Below are 25,182 nucleotides of genomic sequence, written 5' to 3' on the forward strand. Positions count from 1 at the left end.
CCCGCGCGCCATGGGCTAACTCCTTACGAGATTGTCTATGGAGGTCCCCCACCAGTGACGGACTTACTAGATTCTGCTATTGACCCTCTTGCTAACACTCCCGGTTTACAGGACAGGCTAAAGGCGCTCCAGATTATCCAGCGCCAGATCTGGAAACCCCTTGCGGGGCTGTCTACCGCCCCGGAGACACAACCTGTTCCAGATCGGTGACTCCGTCTATGTCAGGAGACATCAGTCCAGGACGCTTGAGCCCCGCTGGAAGGGCCCATACACTGTACTACTGACCACCCCAACCGCCTTAAAGGTAGACGGCATTGCTGCTTGGGTCCACGCCTCACACGTCAAGCACGCCCCATCAACGAGCACCGCTGACGCCAGCCAGGACGGACCGGGCGAGCCACTCCAATGGAAGCTCCACTGCACCCAAAACCCGCTCAAGATAAGACTTTCAAAAAATTGTTCAATGACAGTTGTTATATTCCTACCTCTCCTAGCGCTCTTTACCTCCACCAAAGGTGACCCTCATGCCCTCAAAAGGTTAACCTGGCAGGTACTAACGTCTGGGGGTGACGAGGTCTGGTCTATAACTAAGACCGCCCCTGTGGGAACCTGGTGGCCTAACCTATATCCTGACCTATGCAAGCTAACCATAGGGGCCCCTAGCCCATGGGACCTAGAGGGATACTTCGACACCTCTAGAGCCCCTAACCGAGAAAGCCCTCCAGGGCGACTGGGATTAGACCCATGGGGAGGATGTGGCACGCCTGACAGAAGGGCCATGCTCAGCACTCTTCCCTTTTATGTCTGTCCCGGGTACCACAGAGATCGCAGGCTAAATCCCACCTGTGGAGGGGAATACTTCTATTGTAAAAATTGGGGGTGCGAGACTAGGGAGACACAGGATGGGAGGCCCTCCTCCTCCTGGGATTACATCACTGTCAAGGCTAACTATACTCACCCAGGGTTACCAGGAACTCTGCAGTACTACCGCCCCGATTTTAGGGACTGACTCTTACCTGGAGCCCCAGCCGGGAACTTGGTGGGCATGCAACAAAGGCCTCACCCCCTGTGTGTCAGCTAAGGTTCTAAATAGCTCAAACGACTTCTGTGTCATGGTGCAGATCATACCCAGGGTGTTCTATCACCCTGCTGAAACTCTAGAAAATCAGTATGATGAACATCCCACCCGTTTTTGGCGCGAACCTGTCTCCCTAACCCTAGCCGTTATGTTGGGACTAGGGGTCGCTACTGGGGTGGGTACTGGCGCAGCTGCTCTGATCCAGGGCTCACGACGTTATATAGAACTCCAGGCAGCTGTAGATGAGGATCTACGGGCACTAGAGCAGTCTGTTTATAAGTTAGAACAGTCCCTCACCTCACTTTCAGAAGTAGGACTTCAAAACAGGAGAGGCTTGGATTTACTATTCCTGAAAGAGGGAGGCCTGTGTGCGGCCCTGGGAGAGGAATGCTGTTTCTATGCAGGCCATTCTGGAGTCATCAGAGACTCCATGGCCAAACTCAGGGATAGGCTAAATAAAAGACAAAGGGACCGGGAGGCCCAGCAGGGCTGGTTTGAAAGCTGGTTTAATCAGTCTCCCTGGTTAACCACCCTAATCTCTACCATTATGGGCCCTCTAGTTATCCTGCTCCTGCTGCTAACTTTCGGCCCCTGAGTCCTCAACTGGCCGCTCCAGTTCATCCGAGAAAGATTGTTTATTACCCAAGCTCTGGTATTAACTCAGCAATGTCGGGCCCTCCAAACTGAAGAAATAAATGTTCCCTAAGATTTTAAGGTTAAAATCAGCCCAAACAAGAGGAGGGAATGAAGAAACCTCCCCCCTTGTAAGTAGGGCCAGCCCTAATCCAGAGGCAGCCCATCCAGGCATCTTCCTGAAATTTTAGCAACTAAAAGCATTCTGTTTACAATAAGAAAGCCATTTCCCCCCACACCCTGATTGGAATGTCCCTGAATAGGTTCATGTTGACCCTCTGTGAAATCAATAACCTGAATGCTATGCGACTCCCGAGGTTCTTTTGTCTTTAAGCGGTTTTTTTTTTTCCTTTTGCCTTTAAAAGATACCTGTAATTGCTAATCGGGGCCCGTTTGCGCAAACGTCCAATAAACCCTCTTGCTAATTGCAAAAAAAAAAAAAAAAAAAGAATTCTACCTGGTTGTTCATACCTTACATGTTGCCTCGGAAAGGTAGCATTGTTCCTAAGGATGGCAGCCTGGCTTGCATAGTGACAGGGGAAAAGTAGGGTTAGATCGGACAGGGTCCATACAAGGCATACTTAGAACACTCACTTGGATGGAGGGGGATAATGTATATTTTCACCAAGCCTCACCACTTGGGATCTTGGCCCCAGACTTGTTTGGCCATTGCCTTGGTTTGTGTTGTTTAGAACACACAGAACATGCTGTCAGTGCATTGCCCAAGTCACTGTACTTCATAAACAATCTGACATCCTGGACAATATGCCATCCTACCCAAGCACTATACTATGGTGGCTGCTCTTTCTATGCATCCAATCTGCTGTATCTACTGAAGGGCCACTTGCTGTGGTTCATACCCAAGCTAGGGCATCAGCTTCTTGATTGCCAAAGGGGATCAGTGTCTTGTGAGCTGGGACATGGGAGACAGTGAGGACTGCCTCGGGCTTTTGCTGGTGAACCCAAATGGCTTTCCACATGTCCTGACCACACACAGGTCATGATCATCCATCCTTTGGCTTCCCATTGTCCAACCATAGAATTAATCCCTTTAGAACATCCAACTGTTAGTGCAAAGGGTTAATGCCCAGGGCTTATGGGTGATCACCAGCCAAACTGCTCTGAGTTCAGCCCACTGGCTGTTATAGCGCATTCCTGTTTCCATCCGGATGGTTGTCACTGTTGAGCTGAATAGTGACTTCAGTCCATGTGGACCGGTTGCTCTGTCTAGATCCACCTGTATAGCAGGAATTGGTGGAAATTTCACCTACTCTCTCTGTAGGCTGCAGGCACCACCACAGGAATAGTGACCGGGCATTTGCAGGATCTACATCTTCTATAGGGCCTAGTAGCACCTGCATTTCTAGAAACAGTAAGCCAACAAACAGGGTGCTCCTCTGGTACAAATAGGCATGCCACTTAGTCAGCCTAAGAGTTTGAGCCATGGTAGAGGTGAGTCAATGGAACATACTTCCAATCCCTTGATAGGAAGGGAAGTTCTCGGGGGAGGGGCAAGATGGCGGAAGAGTAGGTCTCCAAATCACCTGTCCCCAACAAATTACCTAGAAAACCTTCAAATCATCCTGAAAATCTACAAATTCGGCCTGAGATTTAAAGAGAGACCAGCTGGAATGCTACAGTGAGAAGAGTTCGCGATTCTATCAAGGTAGGAAGACGGGAAAAAAGAAATAAAGAAACAAAAGGCCTCCAGGGGGAGGGGCCCGGCGAGGAGCCGGGCTGAGGCCGGGGCGAGTGTCCCCAGGACAGGAGAGCCCCGTCCTGGAGGAGCAGGAGCTGCACCAACCTTCCCGGCGGAAAGGGGCCCGCAGGGAGTTGGAGCAGGACCCAGGAGGGCGGGGATGCCCTTGGGCTCCCGGGGACACTAACAGGCACCTGCGCCCCGGGAGAGCGCGCCGAGCTCCCTAAGGGCTGCAGCGCGCACGGCGGGACCCGGAGCAGCTCGGAGGGGCTCGGGCGGCGGCTCCGCGGAGGGGGCTGCGGGGCGGGAGCGCGAATCCAACAGCGCAGGCCCCGGAGCACAGGGCGCCGGGACACAGCCCAGGATCCGGCCTCCCCCCGGGACAGGCAGAGGCCGGGAGGGCCCAGGACAGCGAGGACGCTCCTGCCTGGAACTGAGCAGATCAGCGGCCCCGCCCCGGAGCCCCCAGGCCCTGCAGACGGAGAGCCCCGGAGCTACTGCGGGAGCTGACTCCAGGTTCCCAGAGCTGCCACCGCCACTGTGGCTTCCTCCCGGGGCCTCACGGGGTGAACAACCCCCACTGAGCCCTGCACCAGGCAGGGGCAGAGCAGCTCCCCCAAGTGCTAACACCTGAAAATCAGCACAGCAGGCCCCGCCTCCAGAAGACCAGCTGGACGAACCAGTTCCAGGGGAAGTCAAGGGACTTAAAGTATACAGAATCAGAGGACACTCCCCCATGTTCTTTGTTTTTGTTTCTTTTTTGTTTTGTTTTGTTTTGTGCTTTTTTTTTCTTTCTTTCTTCGTGATTTCTGATTGCGTCCACCACCCCACCCCACCTTTTTTTCTCCTTTCTTTTTCTTTCTCTTTTTCTTCCCCTTTCCCCCCCTTTTTTTCTTCTTTCTCTTTTTTCTATTTCTCTTTTCTTTCCTTCTCTCTGTTCTTCTCCTTTTCCCAATACAACCTGTTTTTGGCCACTCTGCACTGAGCAAAATGACTAGAAGGAAAACGTCACCTCAAAAAAAAGAATCAGAAACAGCCAACTCTCTCCCACAGAATTACAAAATATGGATTACAATTCAATGTCAGAAAGCCAATTCAGAAGCACTATTATAAACCTCACTGGTGGCTCTAGAAAAAACCATAAAGGACTCAAGAGACTTCATGACTGCAGAATTTAGATCCAATCAGGCAGAAATTAAAAATCAATTAAATGAGATGCAATCCAAGCTAGAAGTCCTAACGACGAGGTTTAACGAGGTGGAAGAACGAGTGAGTGACATAGAAGACAAGTTGATGGCAAAGAGCGAAACGGAGGAAAAAAGAGACAATTGAAAGACCATGAAGACAGATTAAGGGAAATAAACGATAGCCTGAGGAAGAAAAACCTACGTTTAATTGGGGTTCCTGAGGGCGCCGATAGGGCCAGAGGGCCAGAATATGTATTTGAACAAATCCTAGCTGAAAACTTTCCTAATCTGGGAAGGGAAACAGGCATTCAGATCCAGGAAATAGAGAGATTCCCCCCCCCCCTAAAATCAACAAAAACCATTCAACACCTCCACATTTAATAGTGAAGCTTGCAAATTCCAAAGATAAGGAGAAGATCCTTAAAGCAGCAAGAAAAAAAGTCCCTGACTTTTATGGGGAGGAATATTAGGGTAGCAGCAGACCTCTCCACAGAGACCTGGCAGGCCAGAAAGGGCTGGCAGGATACATTCAGGGTCCTAAAGGAGAAGAACATGCAACCAAGATACTTTATCCAGCAAGGCTCTCATTCAAAATGGAAGGAGAGATGAAGAGCTTCCAAGACAGGCAGGAACTGAAAGAATATGTGACCTCCAAACCAGCTCTGCAAGAAATTTTAAGGGGGACTCTTAAAATTCACCTTTAAGAAGAAGTTCAGTGGAACAATCCGCAAAAACAAGGACTGAATAGATATGATGACACTAAACTCATATCTGTCAATAGTTTAACTCTGAACGTGAACAGGCTTAATGACCCCATCAAAAGGCACAGGGTTTCAGACTGGATAAAAAAGCAGGACCCATCGATTTGCTGTCTACAAGAGACTCATTATAGACAGAAGGACACCTACAACCTGAAAATAAAAGGTTGGAGAACCATTTACCATTCAAATGGTCCTCAAAAGAAAGCAGGGGTAGCCATCCTTATATCAGATAAATTAAAATTTACCCCAAAGACTATAGTGAGAGATGAAGAGGGACACTATCTCATACTCAAAGGATCTATCCAACAAGAGGACTTAACAATCCTCAATATATATGCCCCAAATGTGGGAGCTGCCAAATATTTAAACCAATTAATAACCAAACTGAAGAAATACTTTGATAATAATACACTTATACTTGGTGACTTCAATCTAGCTCTTTCTATACTAGATAGGTCTTCTAAGTACAACATATCCAAAGAAACGAGAGCTTTAAATGATACACTGGACCAGATGGATTTCACAGATATCCACAGAACTTTACATCCAAACTCAACTGAATACACATTCTTCTAGAGTGCACATGGAACTTTCTCCAGAATAGACCACATACTGGGTCACAAATCGGGTCTGAACCGATACCAAAAGATCGGGATAGTCCCCTGTATAATCTCAGACCATAATGCCTTGAAATTAGAACTTAATCACAACAAGAAGTTTGGAAGGACCACGAACACGTGGAGGTTAAGGACCATCCTGCTGAAAGATGAAAGGGTCAACCAGGAAATTAAGGAAGAATTAAAAAGATTCGTGGAAACTAATGAGAATGAAGATACAACCGTTCAAAATCTTTGGGATGCAGCAAAAACAGTCCTGAGGGGGAAATACATCGCAATACAAGCATCCATTCAAAAACTGGAAAGAACTCAAATTCAAAAGCTCACCTTACACATAAAGGAACTAGAGAAAAAGCAACAAATAGACCCCACCCCCAGCAGAAGAAGACAGTTAATTAAAATTTGAGCAGAACTAAATGATATCGAGACTGGAAGAACTGTGGAACAGATCAACAGAACCAGGAGTTGGTTCTTTGAAAGAATTAATAAGATAGATAAACCATTAGCCAACCTTATTAAAAAGAAGAGAGAGAAGACTCAAATGAATAAAATCATGAAAGAGAAAGGAGAGATCACTACCAACACCAAGGAAATACAAACGATTTTAAAAACATATTATGAATAGCTGTATGCCAATAAATTAGGAAATCTAGAAGAAATGGACGCATTCCTGGAAAGCCACAAACTACCAAAACTGGAGCAGGAAGAATTAGAAAACCTGAACAGGCCAATAACCAGGGAGGAAATTGAAGCAGTCATCAAAAACCTCCCAAGACACAAGAGTCCAGGGCCAGATGGCTTCCCAGGGGAATTCTATCAAACGTTTAAAGAAGAAATCATACCTATTCTACTAAAGCTGTTTGGAAAGATAGAAAGAGATGGAGTACTTCCAAATTCGTTCTATGAGGCTAGCATCACCTTAATTCCGAAACCAAAGACCCCACCAAAAAGGAGAATTACAGACCAATATCCCTGATGAAATGGATGCAAAAATTCTCAACAAGATACTAGCCAATAGGATCCAACAACACATTAAGAAAATTATTCACCATGACCAAGTAGGATTTATCCCCGGGACACAAGGCTGGTTCAACACTCATAAAACCATCAATGTGATTCATCATATCAGCAAGAGAAAAACCAAGAACCATATGATACTCTCATTAGATGCAGAGAAAGCATTTGACAAAATATAGCATCCATTCCTGATCAAAACCCTTCAGAGTGTTGGGATAGAGGGAACTTTCCTTGACATCTTAAAAGCCATTTACGAAAAGCCCACAGAAAATATCATTCTCAATGGGGAAGCACTGGGAGCCTCTCCCCTAAGATCAGGAACAAGACAGGGATGTCCACTCTCACCACTGCTGTTCAAAATAGTTCTGGAAGTCCTCGCCTCAGCAATCAGACAACAAAAAGACATTAAAGGCATTCAAATTGGCTAAGAAGAAGTCAAACTCTCCCTCTTCACCGATGACATGATACTCTACATAGAAAACCCAAAAGCCTCCACCCCAAGATTGCTAGAAATCATACAGCAATTGGGTAGCATGGCAGGATACAAAATCAATGCCCAGAAATCAATGGCATTTCTATACACTAACAATGAGACTGAAGAAAGAGAAATTAAGGAGTCAATCCCATTTACAATTGCACCCAAAAGCAGCTTAACCAAAGAGGTAAAGGATCTATACCCTAAAAACTACAGAACACTTCTGAAAGAAATTGAGGAAGACACAAAGAGATGGAAAAATATTCCATGCTCATGGATTGGCAGAATAAATATTGTGAAAATGTCAATGTTACCCAGGGCAATTTACACGTTCAATGCAATCCCTATCAAAATACCATGGACTTTCTTCAGAGAGTTAGAACAAATTATTTTAAGATTTGTGTGGAAAAAAAAAGATTTGTGTGGAATCAGAAAAGACCCCGAATAGCCAGGGGAATTTTAAAAAAGAAAACCATAGCTGGAGGCATCACAATGCCAGATTTCAGGTTGCACTACAAAGCTGTGGTCATCAAGACAGTGTGGTACTGGCACAAAAACAGACACATAGATCAATGGAACAGAATAGAGAACCCAGAAGTGGACCCTGAAATGTATGGTCATCTAATATTAGATAAAGGAGGAAAGACTATCCATTGGAAGAAAGACAGTCTCTTCAATAAATGGTGTTGGGAAAATTGGACATCCACATGCAGAAGAATGAAACTGGACCACTCTCTTTCACCATACACAAAGGTAAACTCAAAATGGATGAGAGATCTAGATGTGAGACAAGAGTCCATCAAAATCATAGAAGAGAACACAGGCAACACCCTTTTTGAACTCGGCCACAGTAACTTCTTGCAAGATACATCCACAAAGGCAAAAGAAACAAAAGCAAAAATGAACTATTGGGACTTCATCAAGATAAGAAGCTTTTGCACAGCAAAGGATACAGTCAACAAAACTAAAAGACAACCTACAGAATGGGAGAAGACATTTGCAAATGACATATCAGATAAAGGGCTAGTTTCCAAAATCTATAAAGAACTTATTAAACTCAACACCAAAGAAACAAACAATCCAATCATGAAATGGGCAAAAGACATGAAGAGAAATCTCACAGAGCAAGACATGGACATGGCCAACAAGCACATTAGAAAACGCTCTGCATCCCTTGCCATCAGGGAAATACAAAGCAAAACCACAATGAGATACCACCTCACACCAGTGAGAATGGGGAAAATTAACAAGGCAGGAAACAACAAATGTTGGAGAGGATGCGGAGAAAAGGGAACCCTCTTCCACTGTTGGTGGGAATGTGAACTGGTGCAGCCACTCTGGAAAACTGTGTGTACGTTCCTCAAGGAGTTAATAATAGACCTGCCCTACGACCCAGCAATTGCACTGTTGGGGATTTACCCCAAAGATTCAGATGCAATGAAATGCCGGGACACCTGCACCCCGATGTTTCTAGCAGCAATGTCCACAATAGCCAAACTGTGGAAGGAGCCTCGGTGTCCATCGAAAGATGAATGGATAAAGAAGATGTGGTCTATGTATACAATGGAATATTCCTCAGCCATTAGAAACGACAAATACCCACCATTTGCTTCGACGTGTATGGAACTGGAGGGTATTATGCTGAGTGAAATAAGTCAATTGGAGAAGGACAAACAGTGTATGTTCTCATTCATTTGGGGAATATAAATAATAGTGAAGGGGAATATAAAGGAAGGGAAAAGAAATGTTGGGAAATATCAGGAAGGGAGACAGAACATAAAGACTCCTAACTCTGGGAAACGAACTAGGGGTGGTGGAAGGGGAGGAGGGCAGGTGTTGGAGGGGAATGGGTGACGGGCACTGAGGTGGACACTTGACGGGATGAGCACTGGGTGTTTTTCTGTATGTTGGTAAATTGAACACCAATAAAAATTAATTTAAAAAAAAAAGGAAGGGAAGTTCTCACCACAATATACTCTTCTTTCATGAGCAACTCTGCCTAGAGGAGAATGTGCACACTCCTAGGAGCTATTGCTCTATGGGAGGTCATCAAGCTGAGACCAAAATCCTAGGAGCACTCTCCTGTTGTCAGCCACATACCTTCCTTGTGCCCAACCCATACCTTCCAGAGTCATAGACACATCTACATCAAATGGCACCCTGTGGGGCACCTGGGTGGCTCAGGTTGAGCATCTGCCTTTGGCTCAGGTCATGATCCTGGGGTCCTAGGATGAAGTCCCACATCGGGCTCCCCGCAGGGAAACTGCTTCTCCCTCTGCCTATGTCTCTACCTCTCTCTGTGTGTCTCTCGTGAATTAATAAATAAAATCTTTTAATAAAAACAAAACAAAACAAAACAAAACATATGGCACCCTTGCTGGGGAAATGCCTAGAGCTTTGATTAGCTTCACTTGAATTTTGCCTTCCCATGTCCCTTCCCACATGCCCTGCTTTCACCAGATCACCACCCTTTCAAACCTGGACTGTGACCAGGCTCCTGACTAGTTTCCCCCAACCCTTCCTGCTCACATCAATCAGAGTGATCTTTTGAAAATTTAATCTCACCATGTCTCTGCCCTCCCTTCAACCTCTCAGGAGCAACTCATCACTTTGGGGATAAAATACATAAATAAGTACTTAGCATGGCCTGAAATGCTCTGTTGTTTGGCCTCTACTTAATTCTCTTGGCTTGTCACACCTCTCTCCCCATTATTCTCTGAGCTCCAGCCCCACGTGCTTCACTTCTTCAGATGTGCCATTTACTTTCCCGCCTCCAGGCCTTGTACATGACACTACTCCCATTTGAAACACTCTCCCCTGCATTTTTATTTAGTTAATTTCTCCCTGTAAGCCCCATGGAAAAAAAAAAAGGAACCATGGCTATTGAGCTTTTCATTAAGATCTTAAGCCCAGAACATAGCAGAGCACAATAAATTTTAGCTCTGTGAACTAATAGACATTCTGCTAACAAGAATGACAGGTTAGCTGTAAGACACACCATAGAAATAGGGTGATTCCAGGCTGCAGCTTCCCACCCCATAACCATCAATCCACATAGGGCTGGGCCACTCAGCCCTAACTTCAGGCTCAGCCCATTCCAATCTCTTGGGGAGAGGTTCTCAATCCTAGAAGGACATTCCAAGTAGTTTTCAATCCTGAGAGCTTTTAAAAATCACCTGTGCCTGGGCCCACTGTAAGAACGTTTATCTAATTTCCTGAGTGCTGACTCCATGGCTGGCGCTGGCCTCTGGTTACTTCCAGTCTGCTGCTTCATCAAACACAATCACATTTCTTTATCAGTCTTAGAATCATGCTCTTGCATATGCATCTCTAAGATGCACAAAGGGCAACAGTGTCTCTGCAACAGATGCTGGAAGGCTTCTTGCAGAAGGTGATATTGAGCTCATTCTGCAACAAGAAGAGATTTTCAGGTAGTCAAGGAAGAAGTTGAACATTTCAGGCAAGAGGAACAATGTGAAGTGTTAGGAGAACCACAAAAAGAATTTGTTTGTGTATTGTCCACAATAGCCAATAATAAAATATTGAGCCCAAAGAATAGATGGGGAAAGCAAGCCAAGGGAACCCCTCTCCCCAAGTAGCATGATTGTCTTCCTCACACAGAACCTGGGACCCACTTAACCAAACTTTTCCATCCTCCCCAGGTACCAAAGAATGAGTCATCCCTGGCATTCCCCTGCCACCAGCTATCATGGAGTGCCCAAAGGAGATGGAGAGGGAGTCTCCATGGAGTCTAGTACAGCATAGAGGGAAGGAGTCAGGAAAAAAACAGAGAGAGGCCATTCTCCCAGGGCCCAAGAAGAGTATAAGTCCTCCTGTTCCTATGTTGGAGTGGGGACATCCCTGCTACCTGCCCCTACCATTCTCACCCCAAGGGCTGAATTGAAGGTGCTCTTCCAGAAGATCTCCCCACCCACCTCCACCTTCTAGGTATATCCTAACAACCCAGTAACTACACACCATCATAGGGAGAGTATCTGGACTAAGACATATCAAATGCCTGTGTCAAAGAGGAATGGGCTAGGAACTCAAGCTTGCTTGGAACTAGTCAAGCCACGTATTGAGAAATGCCAAGAGGCCAACCTCACCAAACTTAAATGTGTTTATGAGTATACTAGGGCCTAGAGAGAGAGGATGAGTCAAAACAGTCAAAACAGCCAACAGAGAGCAAGGAGCTAGCAGGAAAAGAATCCTCAAGAAAGTTAGAATTTTAAGATGTCAGAGCTGAAAATGCTCTCCAATATGACCTAGGGTCTTACTACTTAAAGCATGGTGCCCAAACCAGCAGCATCAGCAGCATCTGGGGATTTGCTAGAAATGAACACAGAATCTCAGCCCCAGTTTGCATTCCCACCGATAGTGCAAGAGGGTCCCCCCTTCTCCACATCCTCTCCAACATTTGTTGTTTTCTGTCTTGTTAATTTTCACCATTCTAACTGGTATGAGGTGGTATCTCACAATGTCCACAATAGCCAAACTGTGGAAGGAGCCATGATGTCCTTCAACTCATTAATTAATGGATAAAGAAGATATGGTCTATATATACAATGGAATATTACTCAGCCATCAGAAAGGACAAATACCCACCATTTGCTTCGATGTGGATGGAACTGGAAAATATTATGCTGAGTGAAGTAAGTCAATTGGAGAAGGACAATCATCATATGGTTTCACTCCTATGGGGAATATAAGAAATAGTGAAAGGGACTAGAAGGGAAAGGAGGGGAACTGAGTGGGAAAAATCAGAGAGGGAGACAAACCATAAGAGACTCCTAACTCTCAGAAATGAACAAAGGGTTGTGGAAGAGGAGGTGGGTGGAGCATTGGGGTAACTGGGTGATGGGCACTGAGGAGGGCACTTGATAGGATGAGCATTGGGTGTTATACTATATGTTGGCAAATCAAACTTCAATAAAAACAAATTTAAAAAGAAGAATCTCAGCCCCTTCCCAGTCTTTCTGAGGCAGAATCTGCATTTAACAAGATATCTGGTTGATTCCTATGCACACTCAAGATTGAGAAACTCTGCTGCCCAAGAGTCCCAAATCATGTAGCATACCAGAATTACCTGGAAATTTCTTTCAAATACATATTTCTGAGGCCTGCTCTAGATCAACTGAATCAGAATTTCTGGACACCATGCACAGCCATATATTTTTACACAAAGCTTCACCAGTAATTCTAATGACAGAAGTCCATAGCGTACACTGAAAACCACTGATCTAGCCCATCTGCTCAATCTAAAGATCACAGAACAGAAACAAGACAGTGGCAACCATCAGGCTTGGGTGAGCCATTAAGCGATCTAGTTAGAGTCTCTGCCTAGAGACAAAGAAATTGCCTTTGGACCCTGATGTGAGTTTAAGCCCCAACTTTATTCCTTCATGGCTATGCATCTTGGAACAACTCCCCATTCTTTGGAACTCAATTTTCTGACCTTCAGGAAAGATATGCTAGAATATTCTCATGGGAGAGAAATTAATGGAGAATTAACTGTGTTTTGTGCATGTGTACACATGTACACACACACACTCCATAATTGAAGTTTGGGGATCCTTGCATTGAAAAATTTCAAGGCAATTTAAAAGCTGTGAAGTGTCACTGTCCCCATTTACAGATGGAGAAATGGAAAGGCACTTGAAGCAGCTCTGCTCCTCACATTGTGAAGGTGAGTAGTGCTTGTTTTCCAGACAGGACACTGAAACACACAAGGGGTTGACTAATGGGTTCTGAATGCAGAACTTCAGCCATCCAGTTGATTAGTTCACAGAGAACAAGTGGTTTCTCTATCCCTAGAGGCTTTCCGAACTCCACCAGTGACCCCACTAAGGAGGAGGGGAAGATCCTTAAAATTCTGTATCCCCAAGGATAGAGGGAAGAATTAGACAGAGTCCCAAATGCTTGATTAAGTGAGAGAGACAAACACATAGGCAATTATAAAACAATGGAGGAGGTCTATAGTACAGAGTCTAGTGACTGGGGATCCAACATGAGAGGTTGGACAGGTGGGTGTTGAGATGAAGCTTCCTAGGAAAAAGTGACCCTGAATCATAATAGATAAGAAAGGTTAGTTCTGGATGTGTGTATGGGGCAAAAGTGATACAACTTTCTGAAGTGCTCTGAGGCTCTTTAGCTGGGATCCCATCTTTGGTCAGAGCACCCAGCAGAATGGGTCATATACATATACACAAAAATCATTTTGTGCTTTTTCATCAATTTGTATATTTTTCTGAAAATCATGCTTTCATCTCAATATGTTTTTGAGATTTCTCAACATTAATATGTATAAGTTGAACCTATACCTGTTTAACTCCCATGAGCCTACTGATAAACATTCAGGCTTGGCTGATGTTTGGCCATTACAAACAGTCCAGGAGTGAATGTACTCTTGTGCATGTCTCCTTGTATACACATGTGAGAGTTTTCAAAAGTAAACACCAAGAAGCAGAATTACTAGGTGTTATGGACTGATTGTGTCCTCCCCAGTTCATATGAGAAGCCTTACCCCTCAGTGTGATGTAATTTGGAAGCGGAGCCTTTTGGACAATAATCAGATTTTGAAGAGGTCGTGAGGGTGGGGTCCTCATGATGGCATTTGTGCCCTTATAAGAAAAGATCAAACAGCTTGCTATCTATCTCTGCCATTTGAGGATACAGCAAGGAAGCAACCATCAGCAAGTCAAAAAGAGGGCTCTCACCAGTAGCCAACCATGCTGGCACCCTCATCTCAGATTTCCTAGCCTCCAGAACCACCAGAAATAAATGTCTGTTATTAAAGTCACACAGTCTACGGTGCTTTGTTAGAGCAGTCACAGCAGTCTAAGACACACGGGTATGCACAGATTTGGGTCTTTAACTAACAGATCCTCTTTAAAATGTCCCAATTTACATTTCCATCAGCACAACCTCACCAACATGTGACACCATGAAATTTTTTTCATCTAGGCTAGGCTTTGTAGGAAGACCTTCATCATCCTCACCAGGCACCAGTAGATGCCAAACACCTAAACTTCCCTCTAAGGAAGAGGACAGAGCATTTACTCAGCTCCAGGCCCTATGCTGCACACCTAAACCCTCATAGAACCCTCCAACAGAAATAGTCTGATTCTTAAAATACAAGAAGAAAACAGGTTGAGAGAAGGGAAGTAACTTGCCCAAATTTACACACCAGAAAGTAGTGGAACCCGAACTCAAAACCAAGTCTGCATGCTGCTTATGTTCATATTCTTTTCATTGTTTTATACATTCTATTTATTGAATTATTATTATACACTGGAAGTAAATGAATTGCAGAGCAATTCTCAGTGTGTAGTAGTATTCAATAAATGTTGGTTGATTGAATATTGAATCAAGGAGCTCCAAGCCCCCTCATGCAACAGGATGATGATGTGCCATGATAGATATAAGCCCCATTGCAGCAGGGTACAAGCAAGTTTTATTTACTTTGGGTGCATTAATTAAGCCTTTATATTAGAGATAAATTTTGCCAAATACAAAAAGAGGAAATGGGTTCGAGGCAGAAGGAGCAAGTGCAAAGGCACAGGAATGTGAAATAATGTTACATTTTCTGGAAATTACACTATGTTTGGTTGCCTGTAAGTTTGCTTTCTTCCAGTAGTGAGGCAAGGCATTAGCTCAATTCAGTTCGTTGATCCTACCAGGCCCTGTGTGAGACAGATGCTTTACATGCATTATCTTATTTAATCCTTGTACCATTTTTGCTCATTACACAGATGAGAAAATTGAGGCCCAGAGAGGTGGAGAATGTGGCCCTAGAATACATCCAAATATTCTGTTGTCCACTCATTGTTATCACCCCAAGATACTAGACCACTTCTGCGCTCTCTTTACCAAGGTCTTATTCCAATGGAAAGAGTTTCTCCCAGAACCTCAAGACTCATTACTAGTTACCTTTTGGGTCAGAAGACTCTCCATTTCATTGTCTCTTTTCCTCCCTGGGAAACTGGAGAGCAGAATGTATCTAGAGTCATGGAGTGTTCCATCATTGGCCAGATGCTATCATCTTGCTCATCATTCAGTCATTTAGCAAAAATTTGTTGAGCACCCACTATGTGCCAGGCAATGTTCTCAGTACTGTGGATACAAAACTGAGTAAGACAGACAAGATTCCTGCCCTCAGTAAGTTTAAGTTGCAGCAACTCCTTAGAGATAGAAAGGAAGGTTTGGAGAGGTTATGTGGCTTGCCCAGGGACATATAGCAATCTTGTTACACAAGTAAGATGGAAGCCCAAGTCTTCCTGCCTCCCAGTGCTTTCTCCTCCATGATGAGCATAACCTATCTCTTATACCTGGCTTTCAGTGACTCTCCTTAGTCTCTGTCCAGCAGGATGACTACAGAGAACTTCACCTGGACCAGGGTTACTCCTGCTGAATTCATCCTCCTGGGCATCACGGATCGCTGGGACCTACGAGTGACCCTCTTCCTGATTTTCCTGCCAGTCTACCTGATCAGCCTGCTGGGAAATGTGGGCATGGTGCTGCTGATCCGTATGGATGCCCGGCTCCAAACACCTATGTACTTTTTCCTGGCCAACCTCTCCCTGCTGGATGCCTGCTATTCCTCAGCCATCGGCCCCAAGATGCTAGTGGACTTGCTGCTGCCCCACGCCACTATTCCTTACATAGCCTGTGCCCTCCAGATGTTTGTGTTTGCAGGGCTGGCTGATGCTGAGTGTTGCCTGTTGGCAGCCATGGCCTATGACCGCTATGTGGCCATCAAAAACCCTCTCCTCTACACAACAGCCATGTCTCGGTGTGTATGCCTGGCCTTGCTGGGAGCATCAGGTCTGAGTGGGGCAGTGAGTGCCTTTGTCCACACAACCCTCACCTTCCGCCTGAACTTCTGCCAGTCTCGGGAGGTCAACAGCTTCTTCTGTGATATCCCTCCACTGCTGGCCATCTCTTGCAATGACACCAGTCTCAATGAGCTCCTCCTCTTCACTGTCTGTGGCTTCATCCAGACAGCCACTGTGTTGGTCATTGCCGTGTCATATGGTTTCATTGCTGGGGCTGTGATTCGCATGCATTCGGCAGAAGGCCGTCAGCGAGCAGCCTCTACCTGTGGCTCTCACCTCACAGCTGTGGCTATGCTGTACGGGACACTTACTTTCATGTACCTGCGTCCCAGCTCCAGCTATGCCCTGGATACTGACAAGATGGCATCTGTGTTCTACACTCTTGTCATCCCAGCTCTCAACCCGCTCATCTACAGCCTCCGCAACAAGGAGGTCAAGGAGGCAGTCAGAAAGACTTGGAGCCGATTCTGCTGCCCTGGTCCAGAGCACCAATAAGAGGTCCAAGGAGCTTGGTTGGAATTATGAGGTCGTTTTCTGGCCCCTGTCACTGTGGATAAAGATAGATGAACCTCTGGCTTGGGTGTCTCTTGTCATTGTTGAAGAGACTGTAAAGGGGGAGAAGCTTACAGGAGAGAGGCAAGAATCTGTATAGGGGGTTACTCTAGACCTAGGGCCAGAACCAAGATCAGGTTAATGTGGCTGTTGACCTGCCTTAGGTTCCTCAGTGTTCAAAACTTGAGTCCCTAGATGTTACCAGGTGCAATGTATATAGCACTTATAGTTCTAGAAGACTGATTCCCAGAAATACCAGGTAAGAAACATGTTGGCTCCCAGTGTTCCTGGATTCTTGCCCTTGTAAGGTTCTTCAGAATCAGTGAGTTGGCTCCTGCTCTCTTTGACTCCAAGAGAGCATCTTCAGAATGTACTTATGCCACAGAATGGGACTGAATCTGATAAAGCAAATACCCCTTCCTATTAGCTATTATATTCCATCTCTCAGGGAAATGGCTGAATAACATGGGAAGACACAAAATTCATTCCTAAAATTCCAACAGTTAGGTTAGAATCTGGCCCCAGCTACATTAGTTCAGGCATATGATGACGTTAGGAAAGGGTCAGAATTATGGGAGTGGTTAGAATAGAGTTTGGATTAGGGTTCTGGTTATGCTTAAGACTACAGTTAGGGTAAGGATAGAGCCAGGGTTAGGTTGGAATTAAAAGCAATCAGATTTAGGATTGAATTTAGGATTGAATTGAAGTTACATACATTATAGGATGTGAGTTGATTTTAATTAATAGTAGGTTTGGGACAAATTTAAGAGTCAGAGTTTGGATAAACTTGAGCTCTTATTAGAAATAATTGAGGGTACAGGACTTTTAGGGTTTAGGGTACAGGACTTATTTAAGATTGGAGTTCAGGTTTCACTTTTATTGCTAGATTACATTTGGGTTAGAGTGTAGTCCATATCAGAAATCTGTTAGATAAGTTAAATTGATGTGTTGGATAAGGTTTGTGATAAGTTTAGGTCATAGTCGGAAGTTATTATTGCAGTTAATCTAGGTTCAGAACCAGGTGAGAGTTGGACATAAGAAAGTGTTTTAACTATCAAATTGACATGTCTTGGGTCTTAATTTAAGATTTGTTTTGGGTTATAGATAATGATTCATGTATCCTCATTAGAAATGACAAATACCCACCATTTGCTTCGATGTGGATGGAACTAGAGGGTATTATGCTGAGTGAAGTAAGTCAATCAGAGAAGAACAAACATTATAAGGTCTCCTTCATTTGGGGAATATAAAAAATAGTGAAAGGGAATAAAGGGGAAAGGAGAAAAAATGAGTGGGAAATATCAGAAAGGGAGACAGAACATGAGAGATTCCTAACTCTGGGAAACGAACTAGGGGTGGTGGAAGGGGAGGTGGGTGGGGGGTGGGGGTGACTGGGTGACAGGCACTGAGGTGGGCACTTGACAGGATGAGCACTGGGTGTTATTCTATATGTTGGCAAATTGAACACCAATAAAAAATAAATTTATAAAAAATATGTAAAAAAAAGAAAAATAAGAAAAATAAAAATTCAAAATCTTAAATTAAAAAAAAAGATTCATGTATCCTAAAGCTTAGGGGTACCAGATGGTTATTGATGCATTTAAATTTCATTCAGAGTTATGAGCATACTCATATTAGCATATAGTCCAGTATGGTAGACTGCTTTGTGTTTAGATTACAACATCTAGAGGGAGAATTGGGATTAGATGAGGGAATACCATAACCCTGACCTCTTGGGTAACCAGAGTGCTCTCAGCCTGGGGCAACTCTGAACGCTTCTGACCCAATACTTTTGGAATTTTCATCTACCCAGAGCTCACAATATTGATAGATTTTCTTTGTCTCCTTGACTCTGTCACACCTGGGCAGGGTTAAGGCACTGCATTCTGTCTGAGAAGCCCTTCCATGCAGAGGAGCAGGAGAGGAATGGACCCCAAGAGTTATAGCAGGAGCTATAACTGGAGCTCCTGGCTTATCCCCCCTCCAGTTCCCTTGATTTGACTGTGATGAGACCAGAGGCGAAGAGGTATAGGGCTCAAACTCTAAATTAAAACTCCTTCTCCCATCACAGAGTTTTATAATCCTTTCCCACATCTCACTTCCTATCACTGTAACAATTCACATGCCATAACAATGATTGGAGGCATTATCAGAAAAGTTGGCAACCTCCAGATTGAGAATATGAAGTTTGCCCTCAGTTCAATAATGTTTATATTTAAAGACACCCCCCACCCCCATGGTCTTTTCTCCTCTATGTAGGTTCTTGGGCTCTCATGACATGTACAGGCTCCCACCACAATCAGGGAAGTTTCTGGAGGCATCTGGCCCCTTCTGCTGTCTTAGCCCTACAAGACATCCATGGATAGCATCAGTGGAGCAGCCACATGGAATAACTACATAAATCCTACATATTGGGAATCCCTGGGTGGCACAGCGGTTTGGCGCCTGCCTTTGGCCCAGGGCGCGATTCTGGAGACCCGGGATCGAGTCCCATGTTGGGCTCCCAGTGCATGGAGCCTGCTTCTCCCTCTGCCTGTGTCTTTGCCTCTCTCTCTCTCTCTCTGTATGACTATCATAAATAAATAAAAATTTTAAAAAATCCTACATATTAACGTGAGGTTGCAGGCTACTATGCTGGGTCTGGTTGATAAACAAACAAAAGAGAAGGGGAAGGATCAGAAGGCAGTAACAGCCCAGTCTGGAGGAAAAGGGAAGAGAAACAGATCTTCGACCCCAAAGTGAAATGTCCAATAAGCTCCCCAATTCTGATCCAGTATTTCCCTTTTAAACCTCCTTCATGGGACACCTGGGTGGCTCAGAGGTTGAGCATCTGCCTTTGGCTCAGGGTGTGATCCCACTGTTCTGGGATCGAGTCCCACATCGGGCTCCCTGCATGGAGCCTGCTTCTCCCTCTGCCTACATCTCTGCCTCTCTCTGTCTCTCTCATAAATAAATAAATAAATAAATAAATAAATAAATAAATAAATATCTTTTTTAAAAAATAAAAAAATAAATTTCCTTCAATACCATTTACCAAGATAATCAATCAGGACAGGAGCAGGCTTGAGGTGGGGGAAATTGGGGGGTCTGATTTAGGGCACTTACTACACAAAGTGAGGTGGGCTGTACAGACCCAATCACCAACTGAAAACATCCATGCACGAAGAAACACTCTCATAGGCACAATTCCTCTTTCCACAGATACAGATGCAGCTATGCACTCAGACAGGCACTCAAGCTCATGACACATTTGGCTGCACAGAGACACAAATATGCTCTCCACATCCAGGCATCCCATCCTACACACTCATACACGCAGCCACACAGCCATACAGATTGCCAATGATTAGAGGCACACTCTCACCCACACTCCTCCACTTCCTATGATAAGCCACCAACAACAGCTGAGGGGACAGGAGGGTTGGCCTCAGAAGCTCCTGCTGTAAACCCTGAGCTCCCCTACCCCCAAACCTGGTCACTCTGCTTGGGGTTCCGGAGGAGTTAACCTGACCCTTCTTTCTGGCCTTCACATGACAGGGGCTGAGGGGCAGCTCCTTCGCTATGCATGAGCTCCTGAATGGCCCTCAAGCTGGAGGCGGCACCCACCACCCCTTCTCCCATCAAATTGGGCCCTAGAGAAGAGGAATAATTAGCCCCAGAGTTGATCTGCCTCCTGCCCCAGGGATAAGGCCCAGGGATAAGACCCAGTGTGGCCTCTGGAGGGGAGCTAACGTGTTCCCCAAACCCCATAGGTTGTGGCCAATAACTCCGTCCTCAGATACTCCAGTGACAGAGCACACCTGGTCCCTGCTGCTGTTCCCCTCCTGTGGTGCAGAGAGGCCAGAGGGTACACTTGAGCCAAAGGGCCGGGCTGGAGAGTGTGCAGATTCTTCCCACGTGTGACTGTGAGCATGAGACACATGTATAAGTGTGAGAGTGCCTGCTGTCGGTGTGAGGCTATGAGCATGCTTTATCGTCACTGTGCAATGGTGTCATCGGGGGGTGGGGCAGCATGCATCTGGACACAACGCTCCAGGGTGATACATCTCTGCAGTGACCCATCATAAGCCTATGTGGTGAGCCATTGTGAGCCTATGTGGTGACCCATCATGAGCCTACATGAGCGTCACCATGTACATGAAAGTGCGAGGCTGTGCGTGATGAGAATGTGATCAGTGAAGGGGTCAGGTGTGACTAACATATGCACGAACACCCATTGTTAGGGTGATTCCACAGAGTACGTGGTCGGAGAAAGCACAAATGTGCATGGCGGGTCCCAGTAGCTCTACAAGGTGCTGTGAGTGTCTCGTGTGTGAATGACCATCACTTTCTGGCCTCAGTGCTATTTCATGATTGTATTTGACCATTTGTTTATGTGTATGATGATCTGAGTCCATGAGTCTTGTGGTTTCATTTGTCTGCTTACATGTGATAGATGTGCTGTGTCCACATTTCTTTTTTTTTAAGATTTTTTATTTATGAGACTGCACGCGCGCGCGAGACAGAGAGAGAGAGAGAGAGGGAGAGAGAGAGAGGCAGAGACACAGGCAGAGGGAGAAGCAGGTTCCATGCAGGGAGCCTGACGTGGGACTCGATCCCAGGTCCCCAGGATCAGGCCCTGGACTGAAGACGGCGCTAAACCACTGAGCCACCCAGGTGGGCTATCCAGGTCCAGGTTTTAAAAGTCATTTTATAAAGAGGCTACCCCCCTCCATCCACTCACTCTAATCCTCTCAACCTCCTGGAAGGTGGGACATGATTGGGACTTTGAGAAAATGCTCTACAGGGAGCCAAGGCCAGAGGATTCTTCTTACCCAGTGGAGGAAGGAAAGGAAGACACTAGGGTAGGGAGGGTTTTCGTTTTATTTATTTTTAATAGAGACGGACACAGGAAGAAATTAGATCATTCCCTCGCAGTGTTGGTCGCAGCAAAGCCTACAGCAAACCTGCGTCCTAAAACCCCTCTCCTTTAAAGACTCTCTCTTAGAGAACTATTCATAATTTCTGCAATGAGATTCTGATAGGGAAAAAAAAGGGAGATATTTTTTTTTAAGTTCCCAACATCCATCCTTAAGAGTCAAGTCCCTGCATCTGGTAGGTGCATCTATGTCTGTGTAAGTTTCTCACAAAGGGTTGAGCATTAGCTTGATTCTCAAAAAGTGCTTGATTTCGTAGGAAAGTTCTCCAGGTATATGGGGAGTGCTCCAGAACCTTTTGTTCTTTTTTCTTTTTTTTAAGATCTGAAAATATCTTTTCTCTCACACTTGCTTTAGTATAGAATTCTAAGTTCAAAATATTTTTTCCTTCAGAATCTGAAGATATTGCTCAACTGTGTTTTATCATCTGTTGTCAGTGAAACACTTGATGGCAGTATCTAAGTGCCATTAGATCCTTGTCCTCCACTTGACGGGATGAGCACTGGGTGTTATTCTGTATGTTGGTAAATTGAACACCAATAAAAATTAATTTATTTAAAAAAAACAAAAACAAAAACAAACAAACAAAAAAAGATCCTTGTCCTCTCTGCACTCAGGAGGTATGGAGCTCTTCTCTTTATCCTCTAAAATGTCTCCATCCATGTTTAGGTGCTGAGAGTTCGTTCTAGATGAACACGTGCCCTTCAGATTTGGGATTTTTATTTCTTTCGTATGTTCTTCCCTCCCATCTTCTTTTGTTCTATTTTCTCCTGTTCTTACTTTGCTGAAATAAATGCCTAGCCACCAGAGCTCGTCCCTGCTGTAGTGATCTTCTCTCTGTTTTCTTCCATACCTTCTTCCCACTCCTGTCTCCATCCTGGACGATATCTTTGTTCTGTTGCTGCTTAAAATCACAGTGTCAAAGTTGGAAGCGGCCTGGAAGATCACCTAGTTCAGCTCCCTTATCTTACAGATGGGGAACCTGAGGCCAGAAGAGAAGAAGGTTCAGGGCAATAACATGATCTGCCCACAGTCACACACATGTATAATACCAGGGCTGTCTGATTCTAAACCCACAATTTTCCCCATTTCCAGGAAGCCTTGAGAAATGTAGTTGCTTTCCGCCTTTTTCCTTAGACACTGGGGAGGTGACCAAGCAGTAGAAAGGAACCCTGTGGTTCTAGGTAAAGAACCAGCTCAGCCATGGATGCTGCCAATGAGTCCTCAGAGGGAGCCCCGTTCATCCTATTGGGATTGACAACAAGTCCTGGACAGCAGCAGCCTCTCTTTGTGCTATTCTTGGCCCTGTATGTGGCAGGTATCCTGGGTAATGGACTCATTGTGGCTGCCATCCAGGCCAGTCCAGCCCTTCACGCACCCATGTACTTCCTGCTGGCCCATCTGTCCTTTGCTGACCTCTGCTTTACCTCTGTCACTGTGCCCAAAATGTTGGCCAACTTGTTGGCCCACGACCGCTCCATCTCCCTGGCTGGCTGCCTGACCCAGATGTACTTCTTCTTTGCCCTGGGTGTAACTGACAGCTGTCTCCTGGCCGCCATGGCCTATGACCGCTATGTGGCCATCTGGCACCCCCTCCACTATGCCACAAGAATGTCCCGGGCTATGTGCACAGCCCTGGTGGGGACTGCATGGCTGGTGTCCCACCTCCACTCCCTCCTGCATATCCTGTTTATGGCCCGCCTGTCCTTCTGTGCCTCCCACCAAGTGCCACACTTCTTCTGTGATCACCAGCCTATTCTTAGGCTCTCTTGCTCTGACATCCGCCACATCCAGCTGCTCATCTTCACTGAGGGCGCCGCAGTGGTGGTCACTCCCTTCCTGCTAATTCTTGCCTCCTATGGGGCCATCGCAGCTGCAGTGCTCCGGCTGCCCTCAGCCTCTGGGAGGCTCCGCGCTGTGTCCACTTGTGGCTCCCACCTGGCAGTGGTGGGCCTCTTCTATGGGACAGTCATTGCGGTCTACTTCCAGCCCACATCCCGGTATGAGGCAGAGCGGGGCCGTGTGGCCACTGTCATGTACACTGTAGTCACCCCTATGCTAAACCCTGTTATCTACAGCTTCCGGAACCGCGACATGCAGGGGGCGCTTCGATCACTTTTCACTGGAAGAAGGATCTCCTCTAGTGACTCCTAAACCTTGGACCCCACCGAGGACAAACTACATCGCCCACGGGACAATTCATGGATGTGAATCATCTGCTCTGTGCTTTTTCCAAAATCATCATGATAGCTATCACTTTCCAGGCACCTGTTATGAAGTAGAACCTTGCCTGATTTCATGTTATTCTCACAAAAACCAGGGAAGTGGATATTATAACCCAGTTTCATAGATGAGGAAACTGGATTCAAAGACGAGAAAAGACTTTTCCAAGTTTCTGTAATTTTTAGGTGGCAAAACTTGGGCCTTTTCTGCCACATCATTTCTTCTTCCAACATTCAATCCCAGGCATGCTACCATTTTCTGATGTCCTAAAGCTACAAAGAACGGTGCATATCCTCTGGTCTTGCTTTGGGGAGATTGCACCTTATTTTCCATCACATCATCATGTATTTCCAAATAATTGACTTCTTAACTGTCTGGAACACGAATAAAAGTTCACAGACCCATGTGTCAAGGGATTGACCTCTCCCAGTGAACCCAGTCTGGTATGTAGGAAGCACTCTGGACATCTGAGATGAATAAATAACCGTATTTTTATGCTAATAAGCTGCTCATATTTTGAAATCTTTGTTCTTATTCTTGTTTACTATGCTACCTGCTGGGCTACACCAGGAATGCTATAGACGGAGCATGCCATGGACACGCATTATAATTAATGAAATCAAGCAACACAGAGAAGAAGGGATGGGCTACAGGCATTGGGGACAGATGGGCTACAGGCATTAGGGACAGATAAAGACAGATGGAAGTCTTTATCATGTGCCAATGCTTCATTTGCTTTTACCTGTGCAAAGCATGGGTATTCTTTTTAAGATTTTATTTATTTAAGAGAGAGCGAGCACAAGCCACGGGGAGAGATGGAGGGAGAAAGAGAAGCAGACTCCCCACTGAGCAGGGAGCCCAACACATGATCCCAGGACCCTGGGATCATGACCTGAGCTGAAGGCAGACACTCAACCAATTGAGCCACCCAGGTGCCCCAAAGCATGGGTATTCTTATGGCCACTTTGTGAATGAGGACTCTGAGGCTCCAAGATGGCAGGCTAGTCAGTAGCAGAACCAGAACAAGCCCTTCCGCTACTGAGAGTTGCTCAGGTATATATATATTTTTTAAGATTTTACTTATTTATTCATGAGAGACAGAGAGAGGCAGAGACATAGGCAGAGGGAGAAGCAGGGTCCTTGCAGGAGCCCTATGTGGGACTCAATCCCAGAACCCCAGGACCATGACC

The 25,182-nt window shown here is 45.4% G+C and overlaps 2 protein-coding genes across 2 annotated transcripts; both read left to right on the forward strand.

Moving 5' to 3' along the window:
• The first annotated feature begins 15,833 nt into the window (after positions 1–15,833).
• Positions 15,834–16,796, forward strand: LOC121473868 (olfactory receptor 5C1). Its single transcript, XM_041726650.1, has one exon. It carries the CDS (start codon positions 15,834–15,836, stop codon positions 16,794–16,796), a length of 963 nt encoding a protein of 320 aa, XP_041582584.1.
• A 6,170-nt stretch (positions 16,797–22,966) lies between these two features.
• LOC121473869 (olfactory receptor 1K1) lies at positions 22,967–23,923 on the forward strand. The gene has a single exon (XM_041726651.1). The coding sequence runs from the start codon at positions 22,973–22,975 to the stop codon at positions 23,921–23,923; it is 951 nt and encodes a 316-aa protein (XP_041582585.1). The 5' UTR covers positions 22,967–22,972.
• Positions 23,924–25,182: the final 1,259 nt, after the last annotated feature.

This window comes from Vulpes lagopus, chromosome 12 (genome assembly GCF_018345385.1).
Source record: "Vulpes lagopus strain Blue_001 chromosome 12, ASM1834538v1, whole genome shotgun sequence".
Classification (NCBI taxonomy): domain Eukaryota; kingdom Metazoa; phylum Chordata; class Mammalia; order Carnivora; family Canidae; genus Vulpes; species Vulpes lagopus.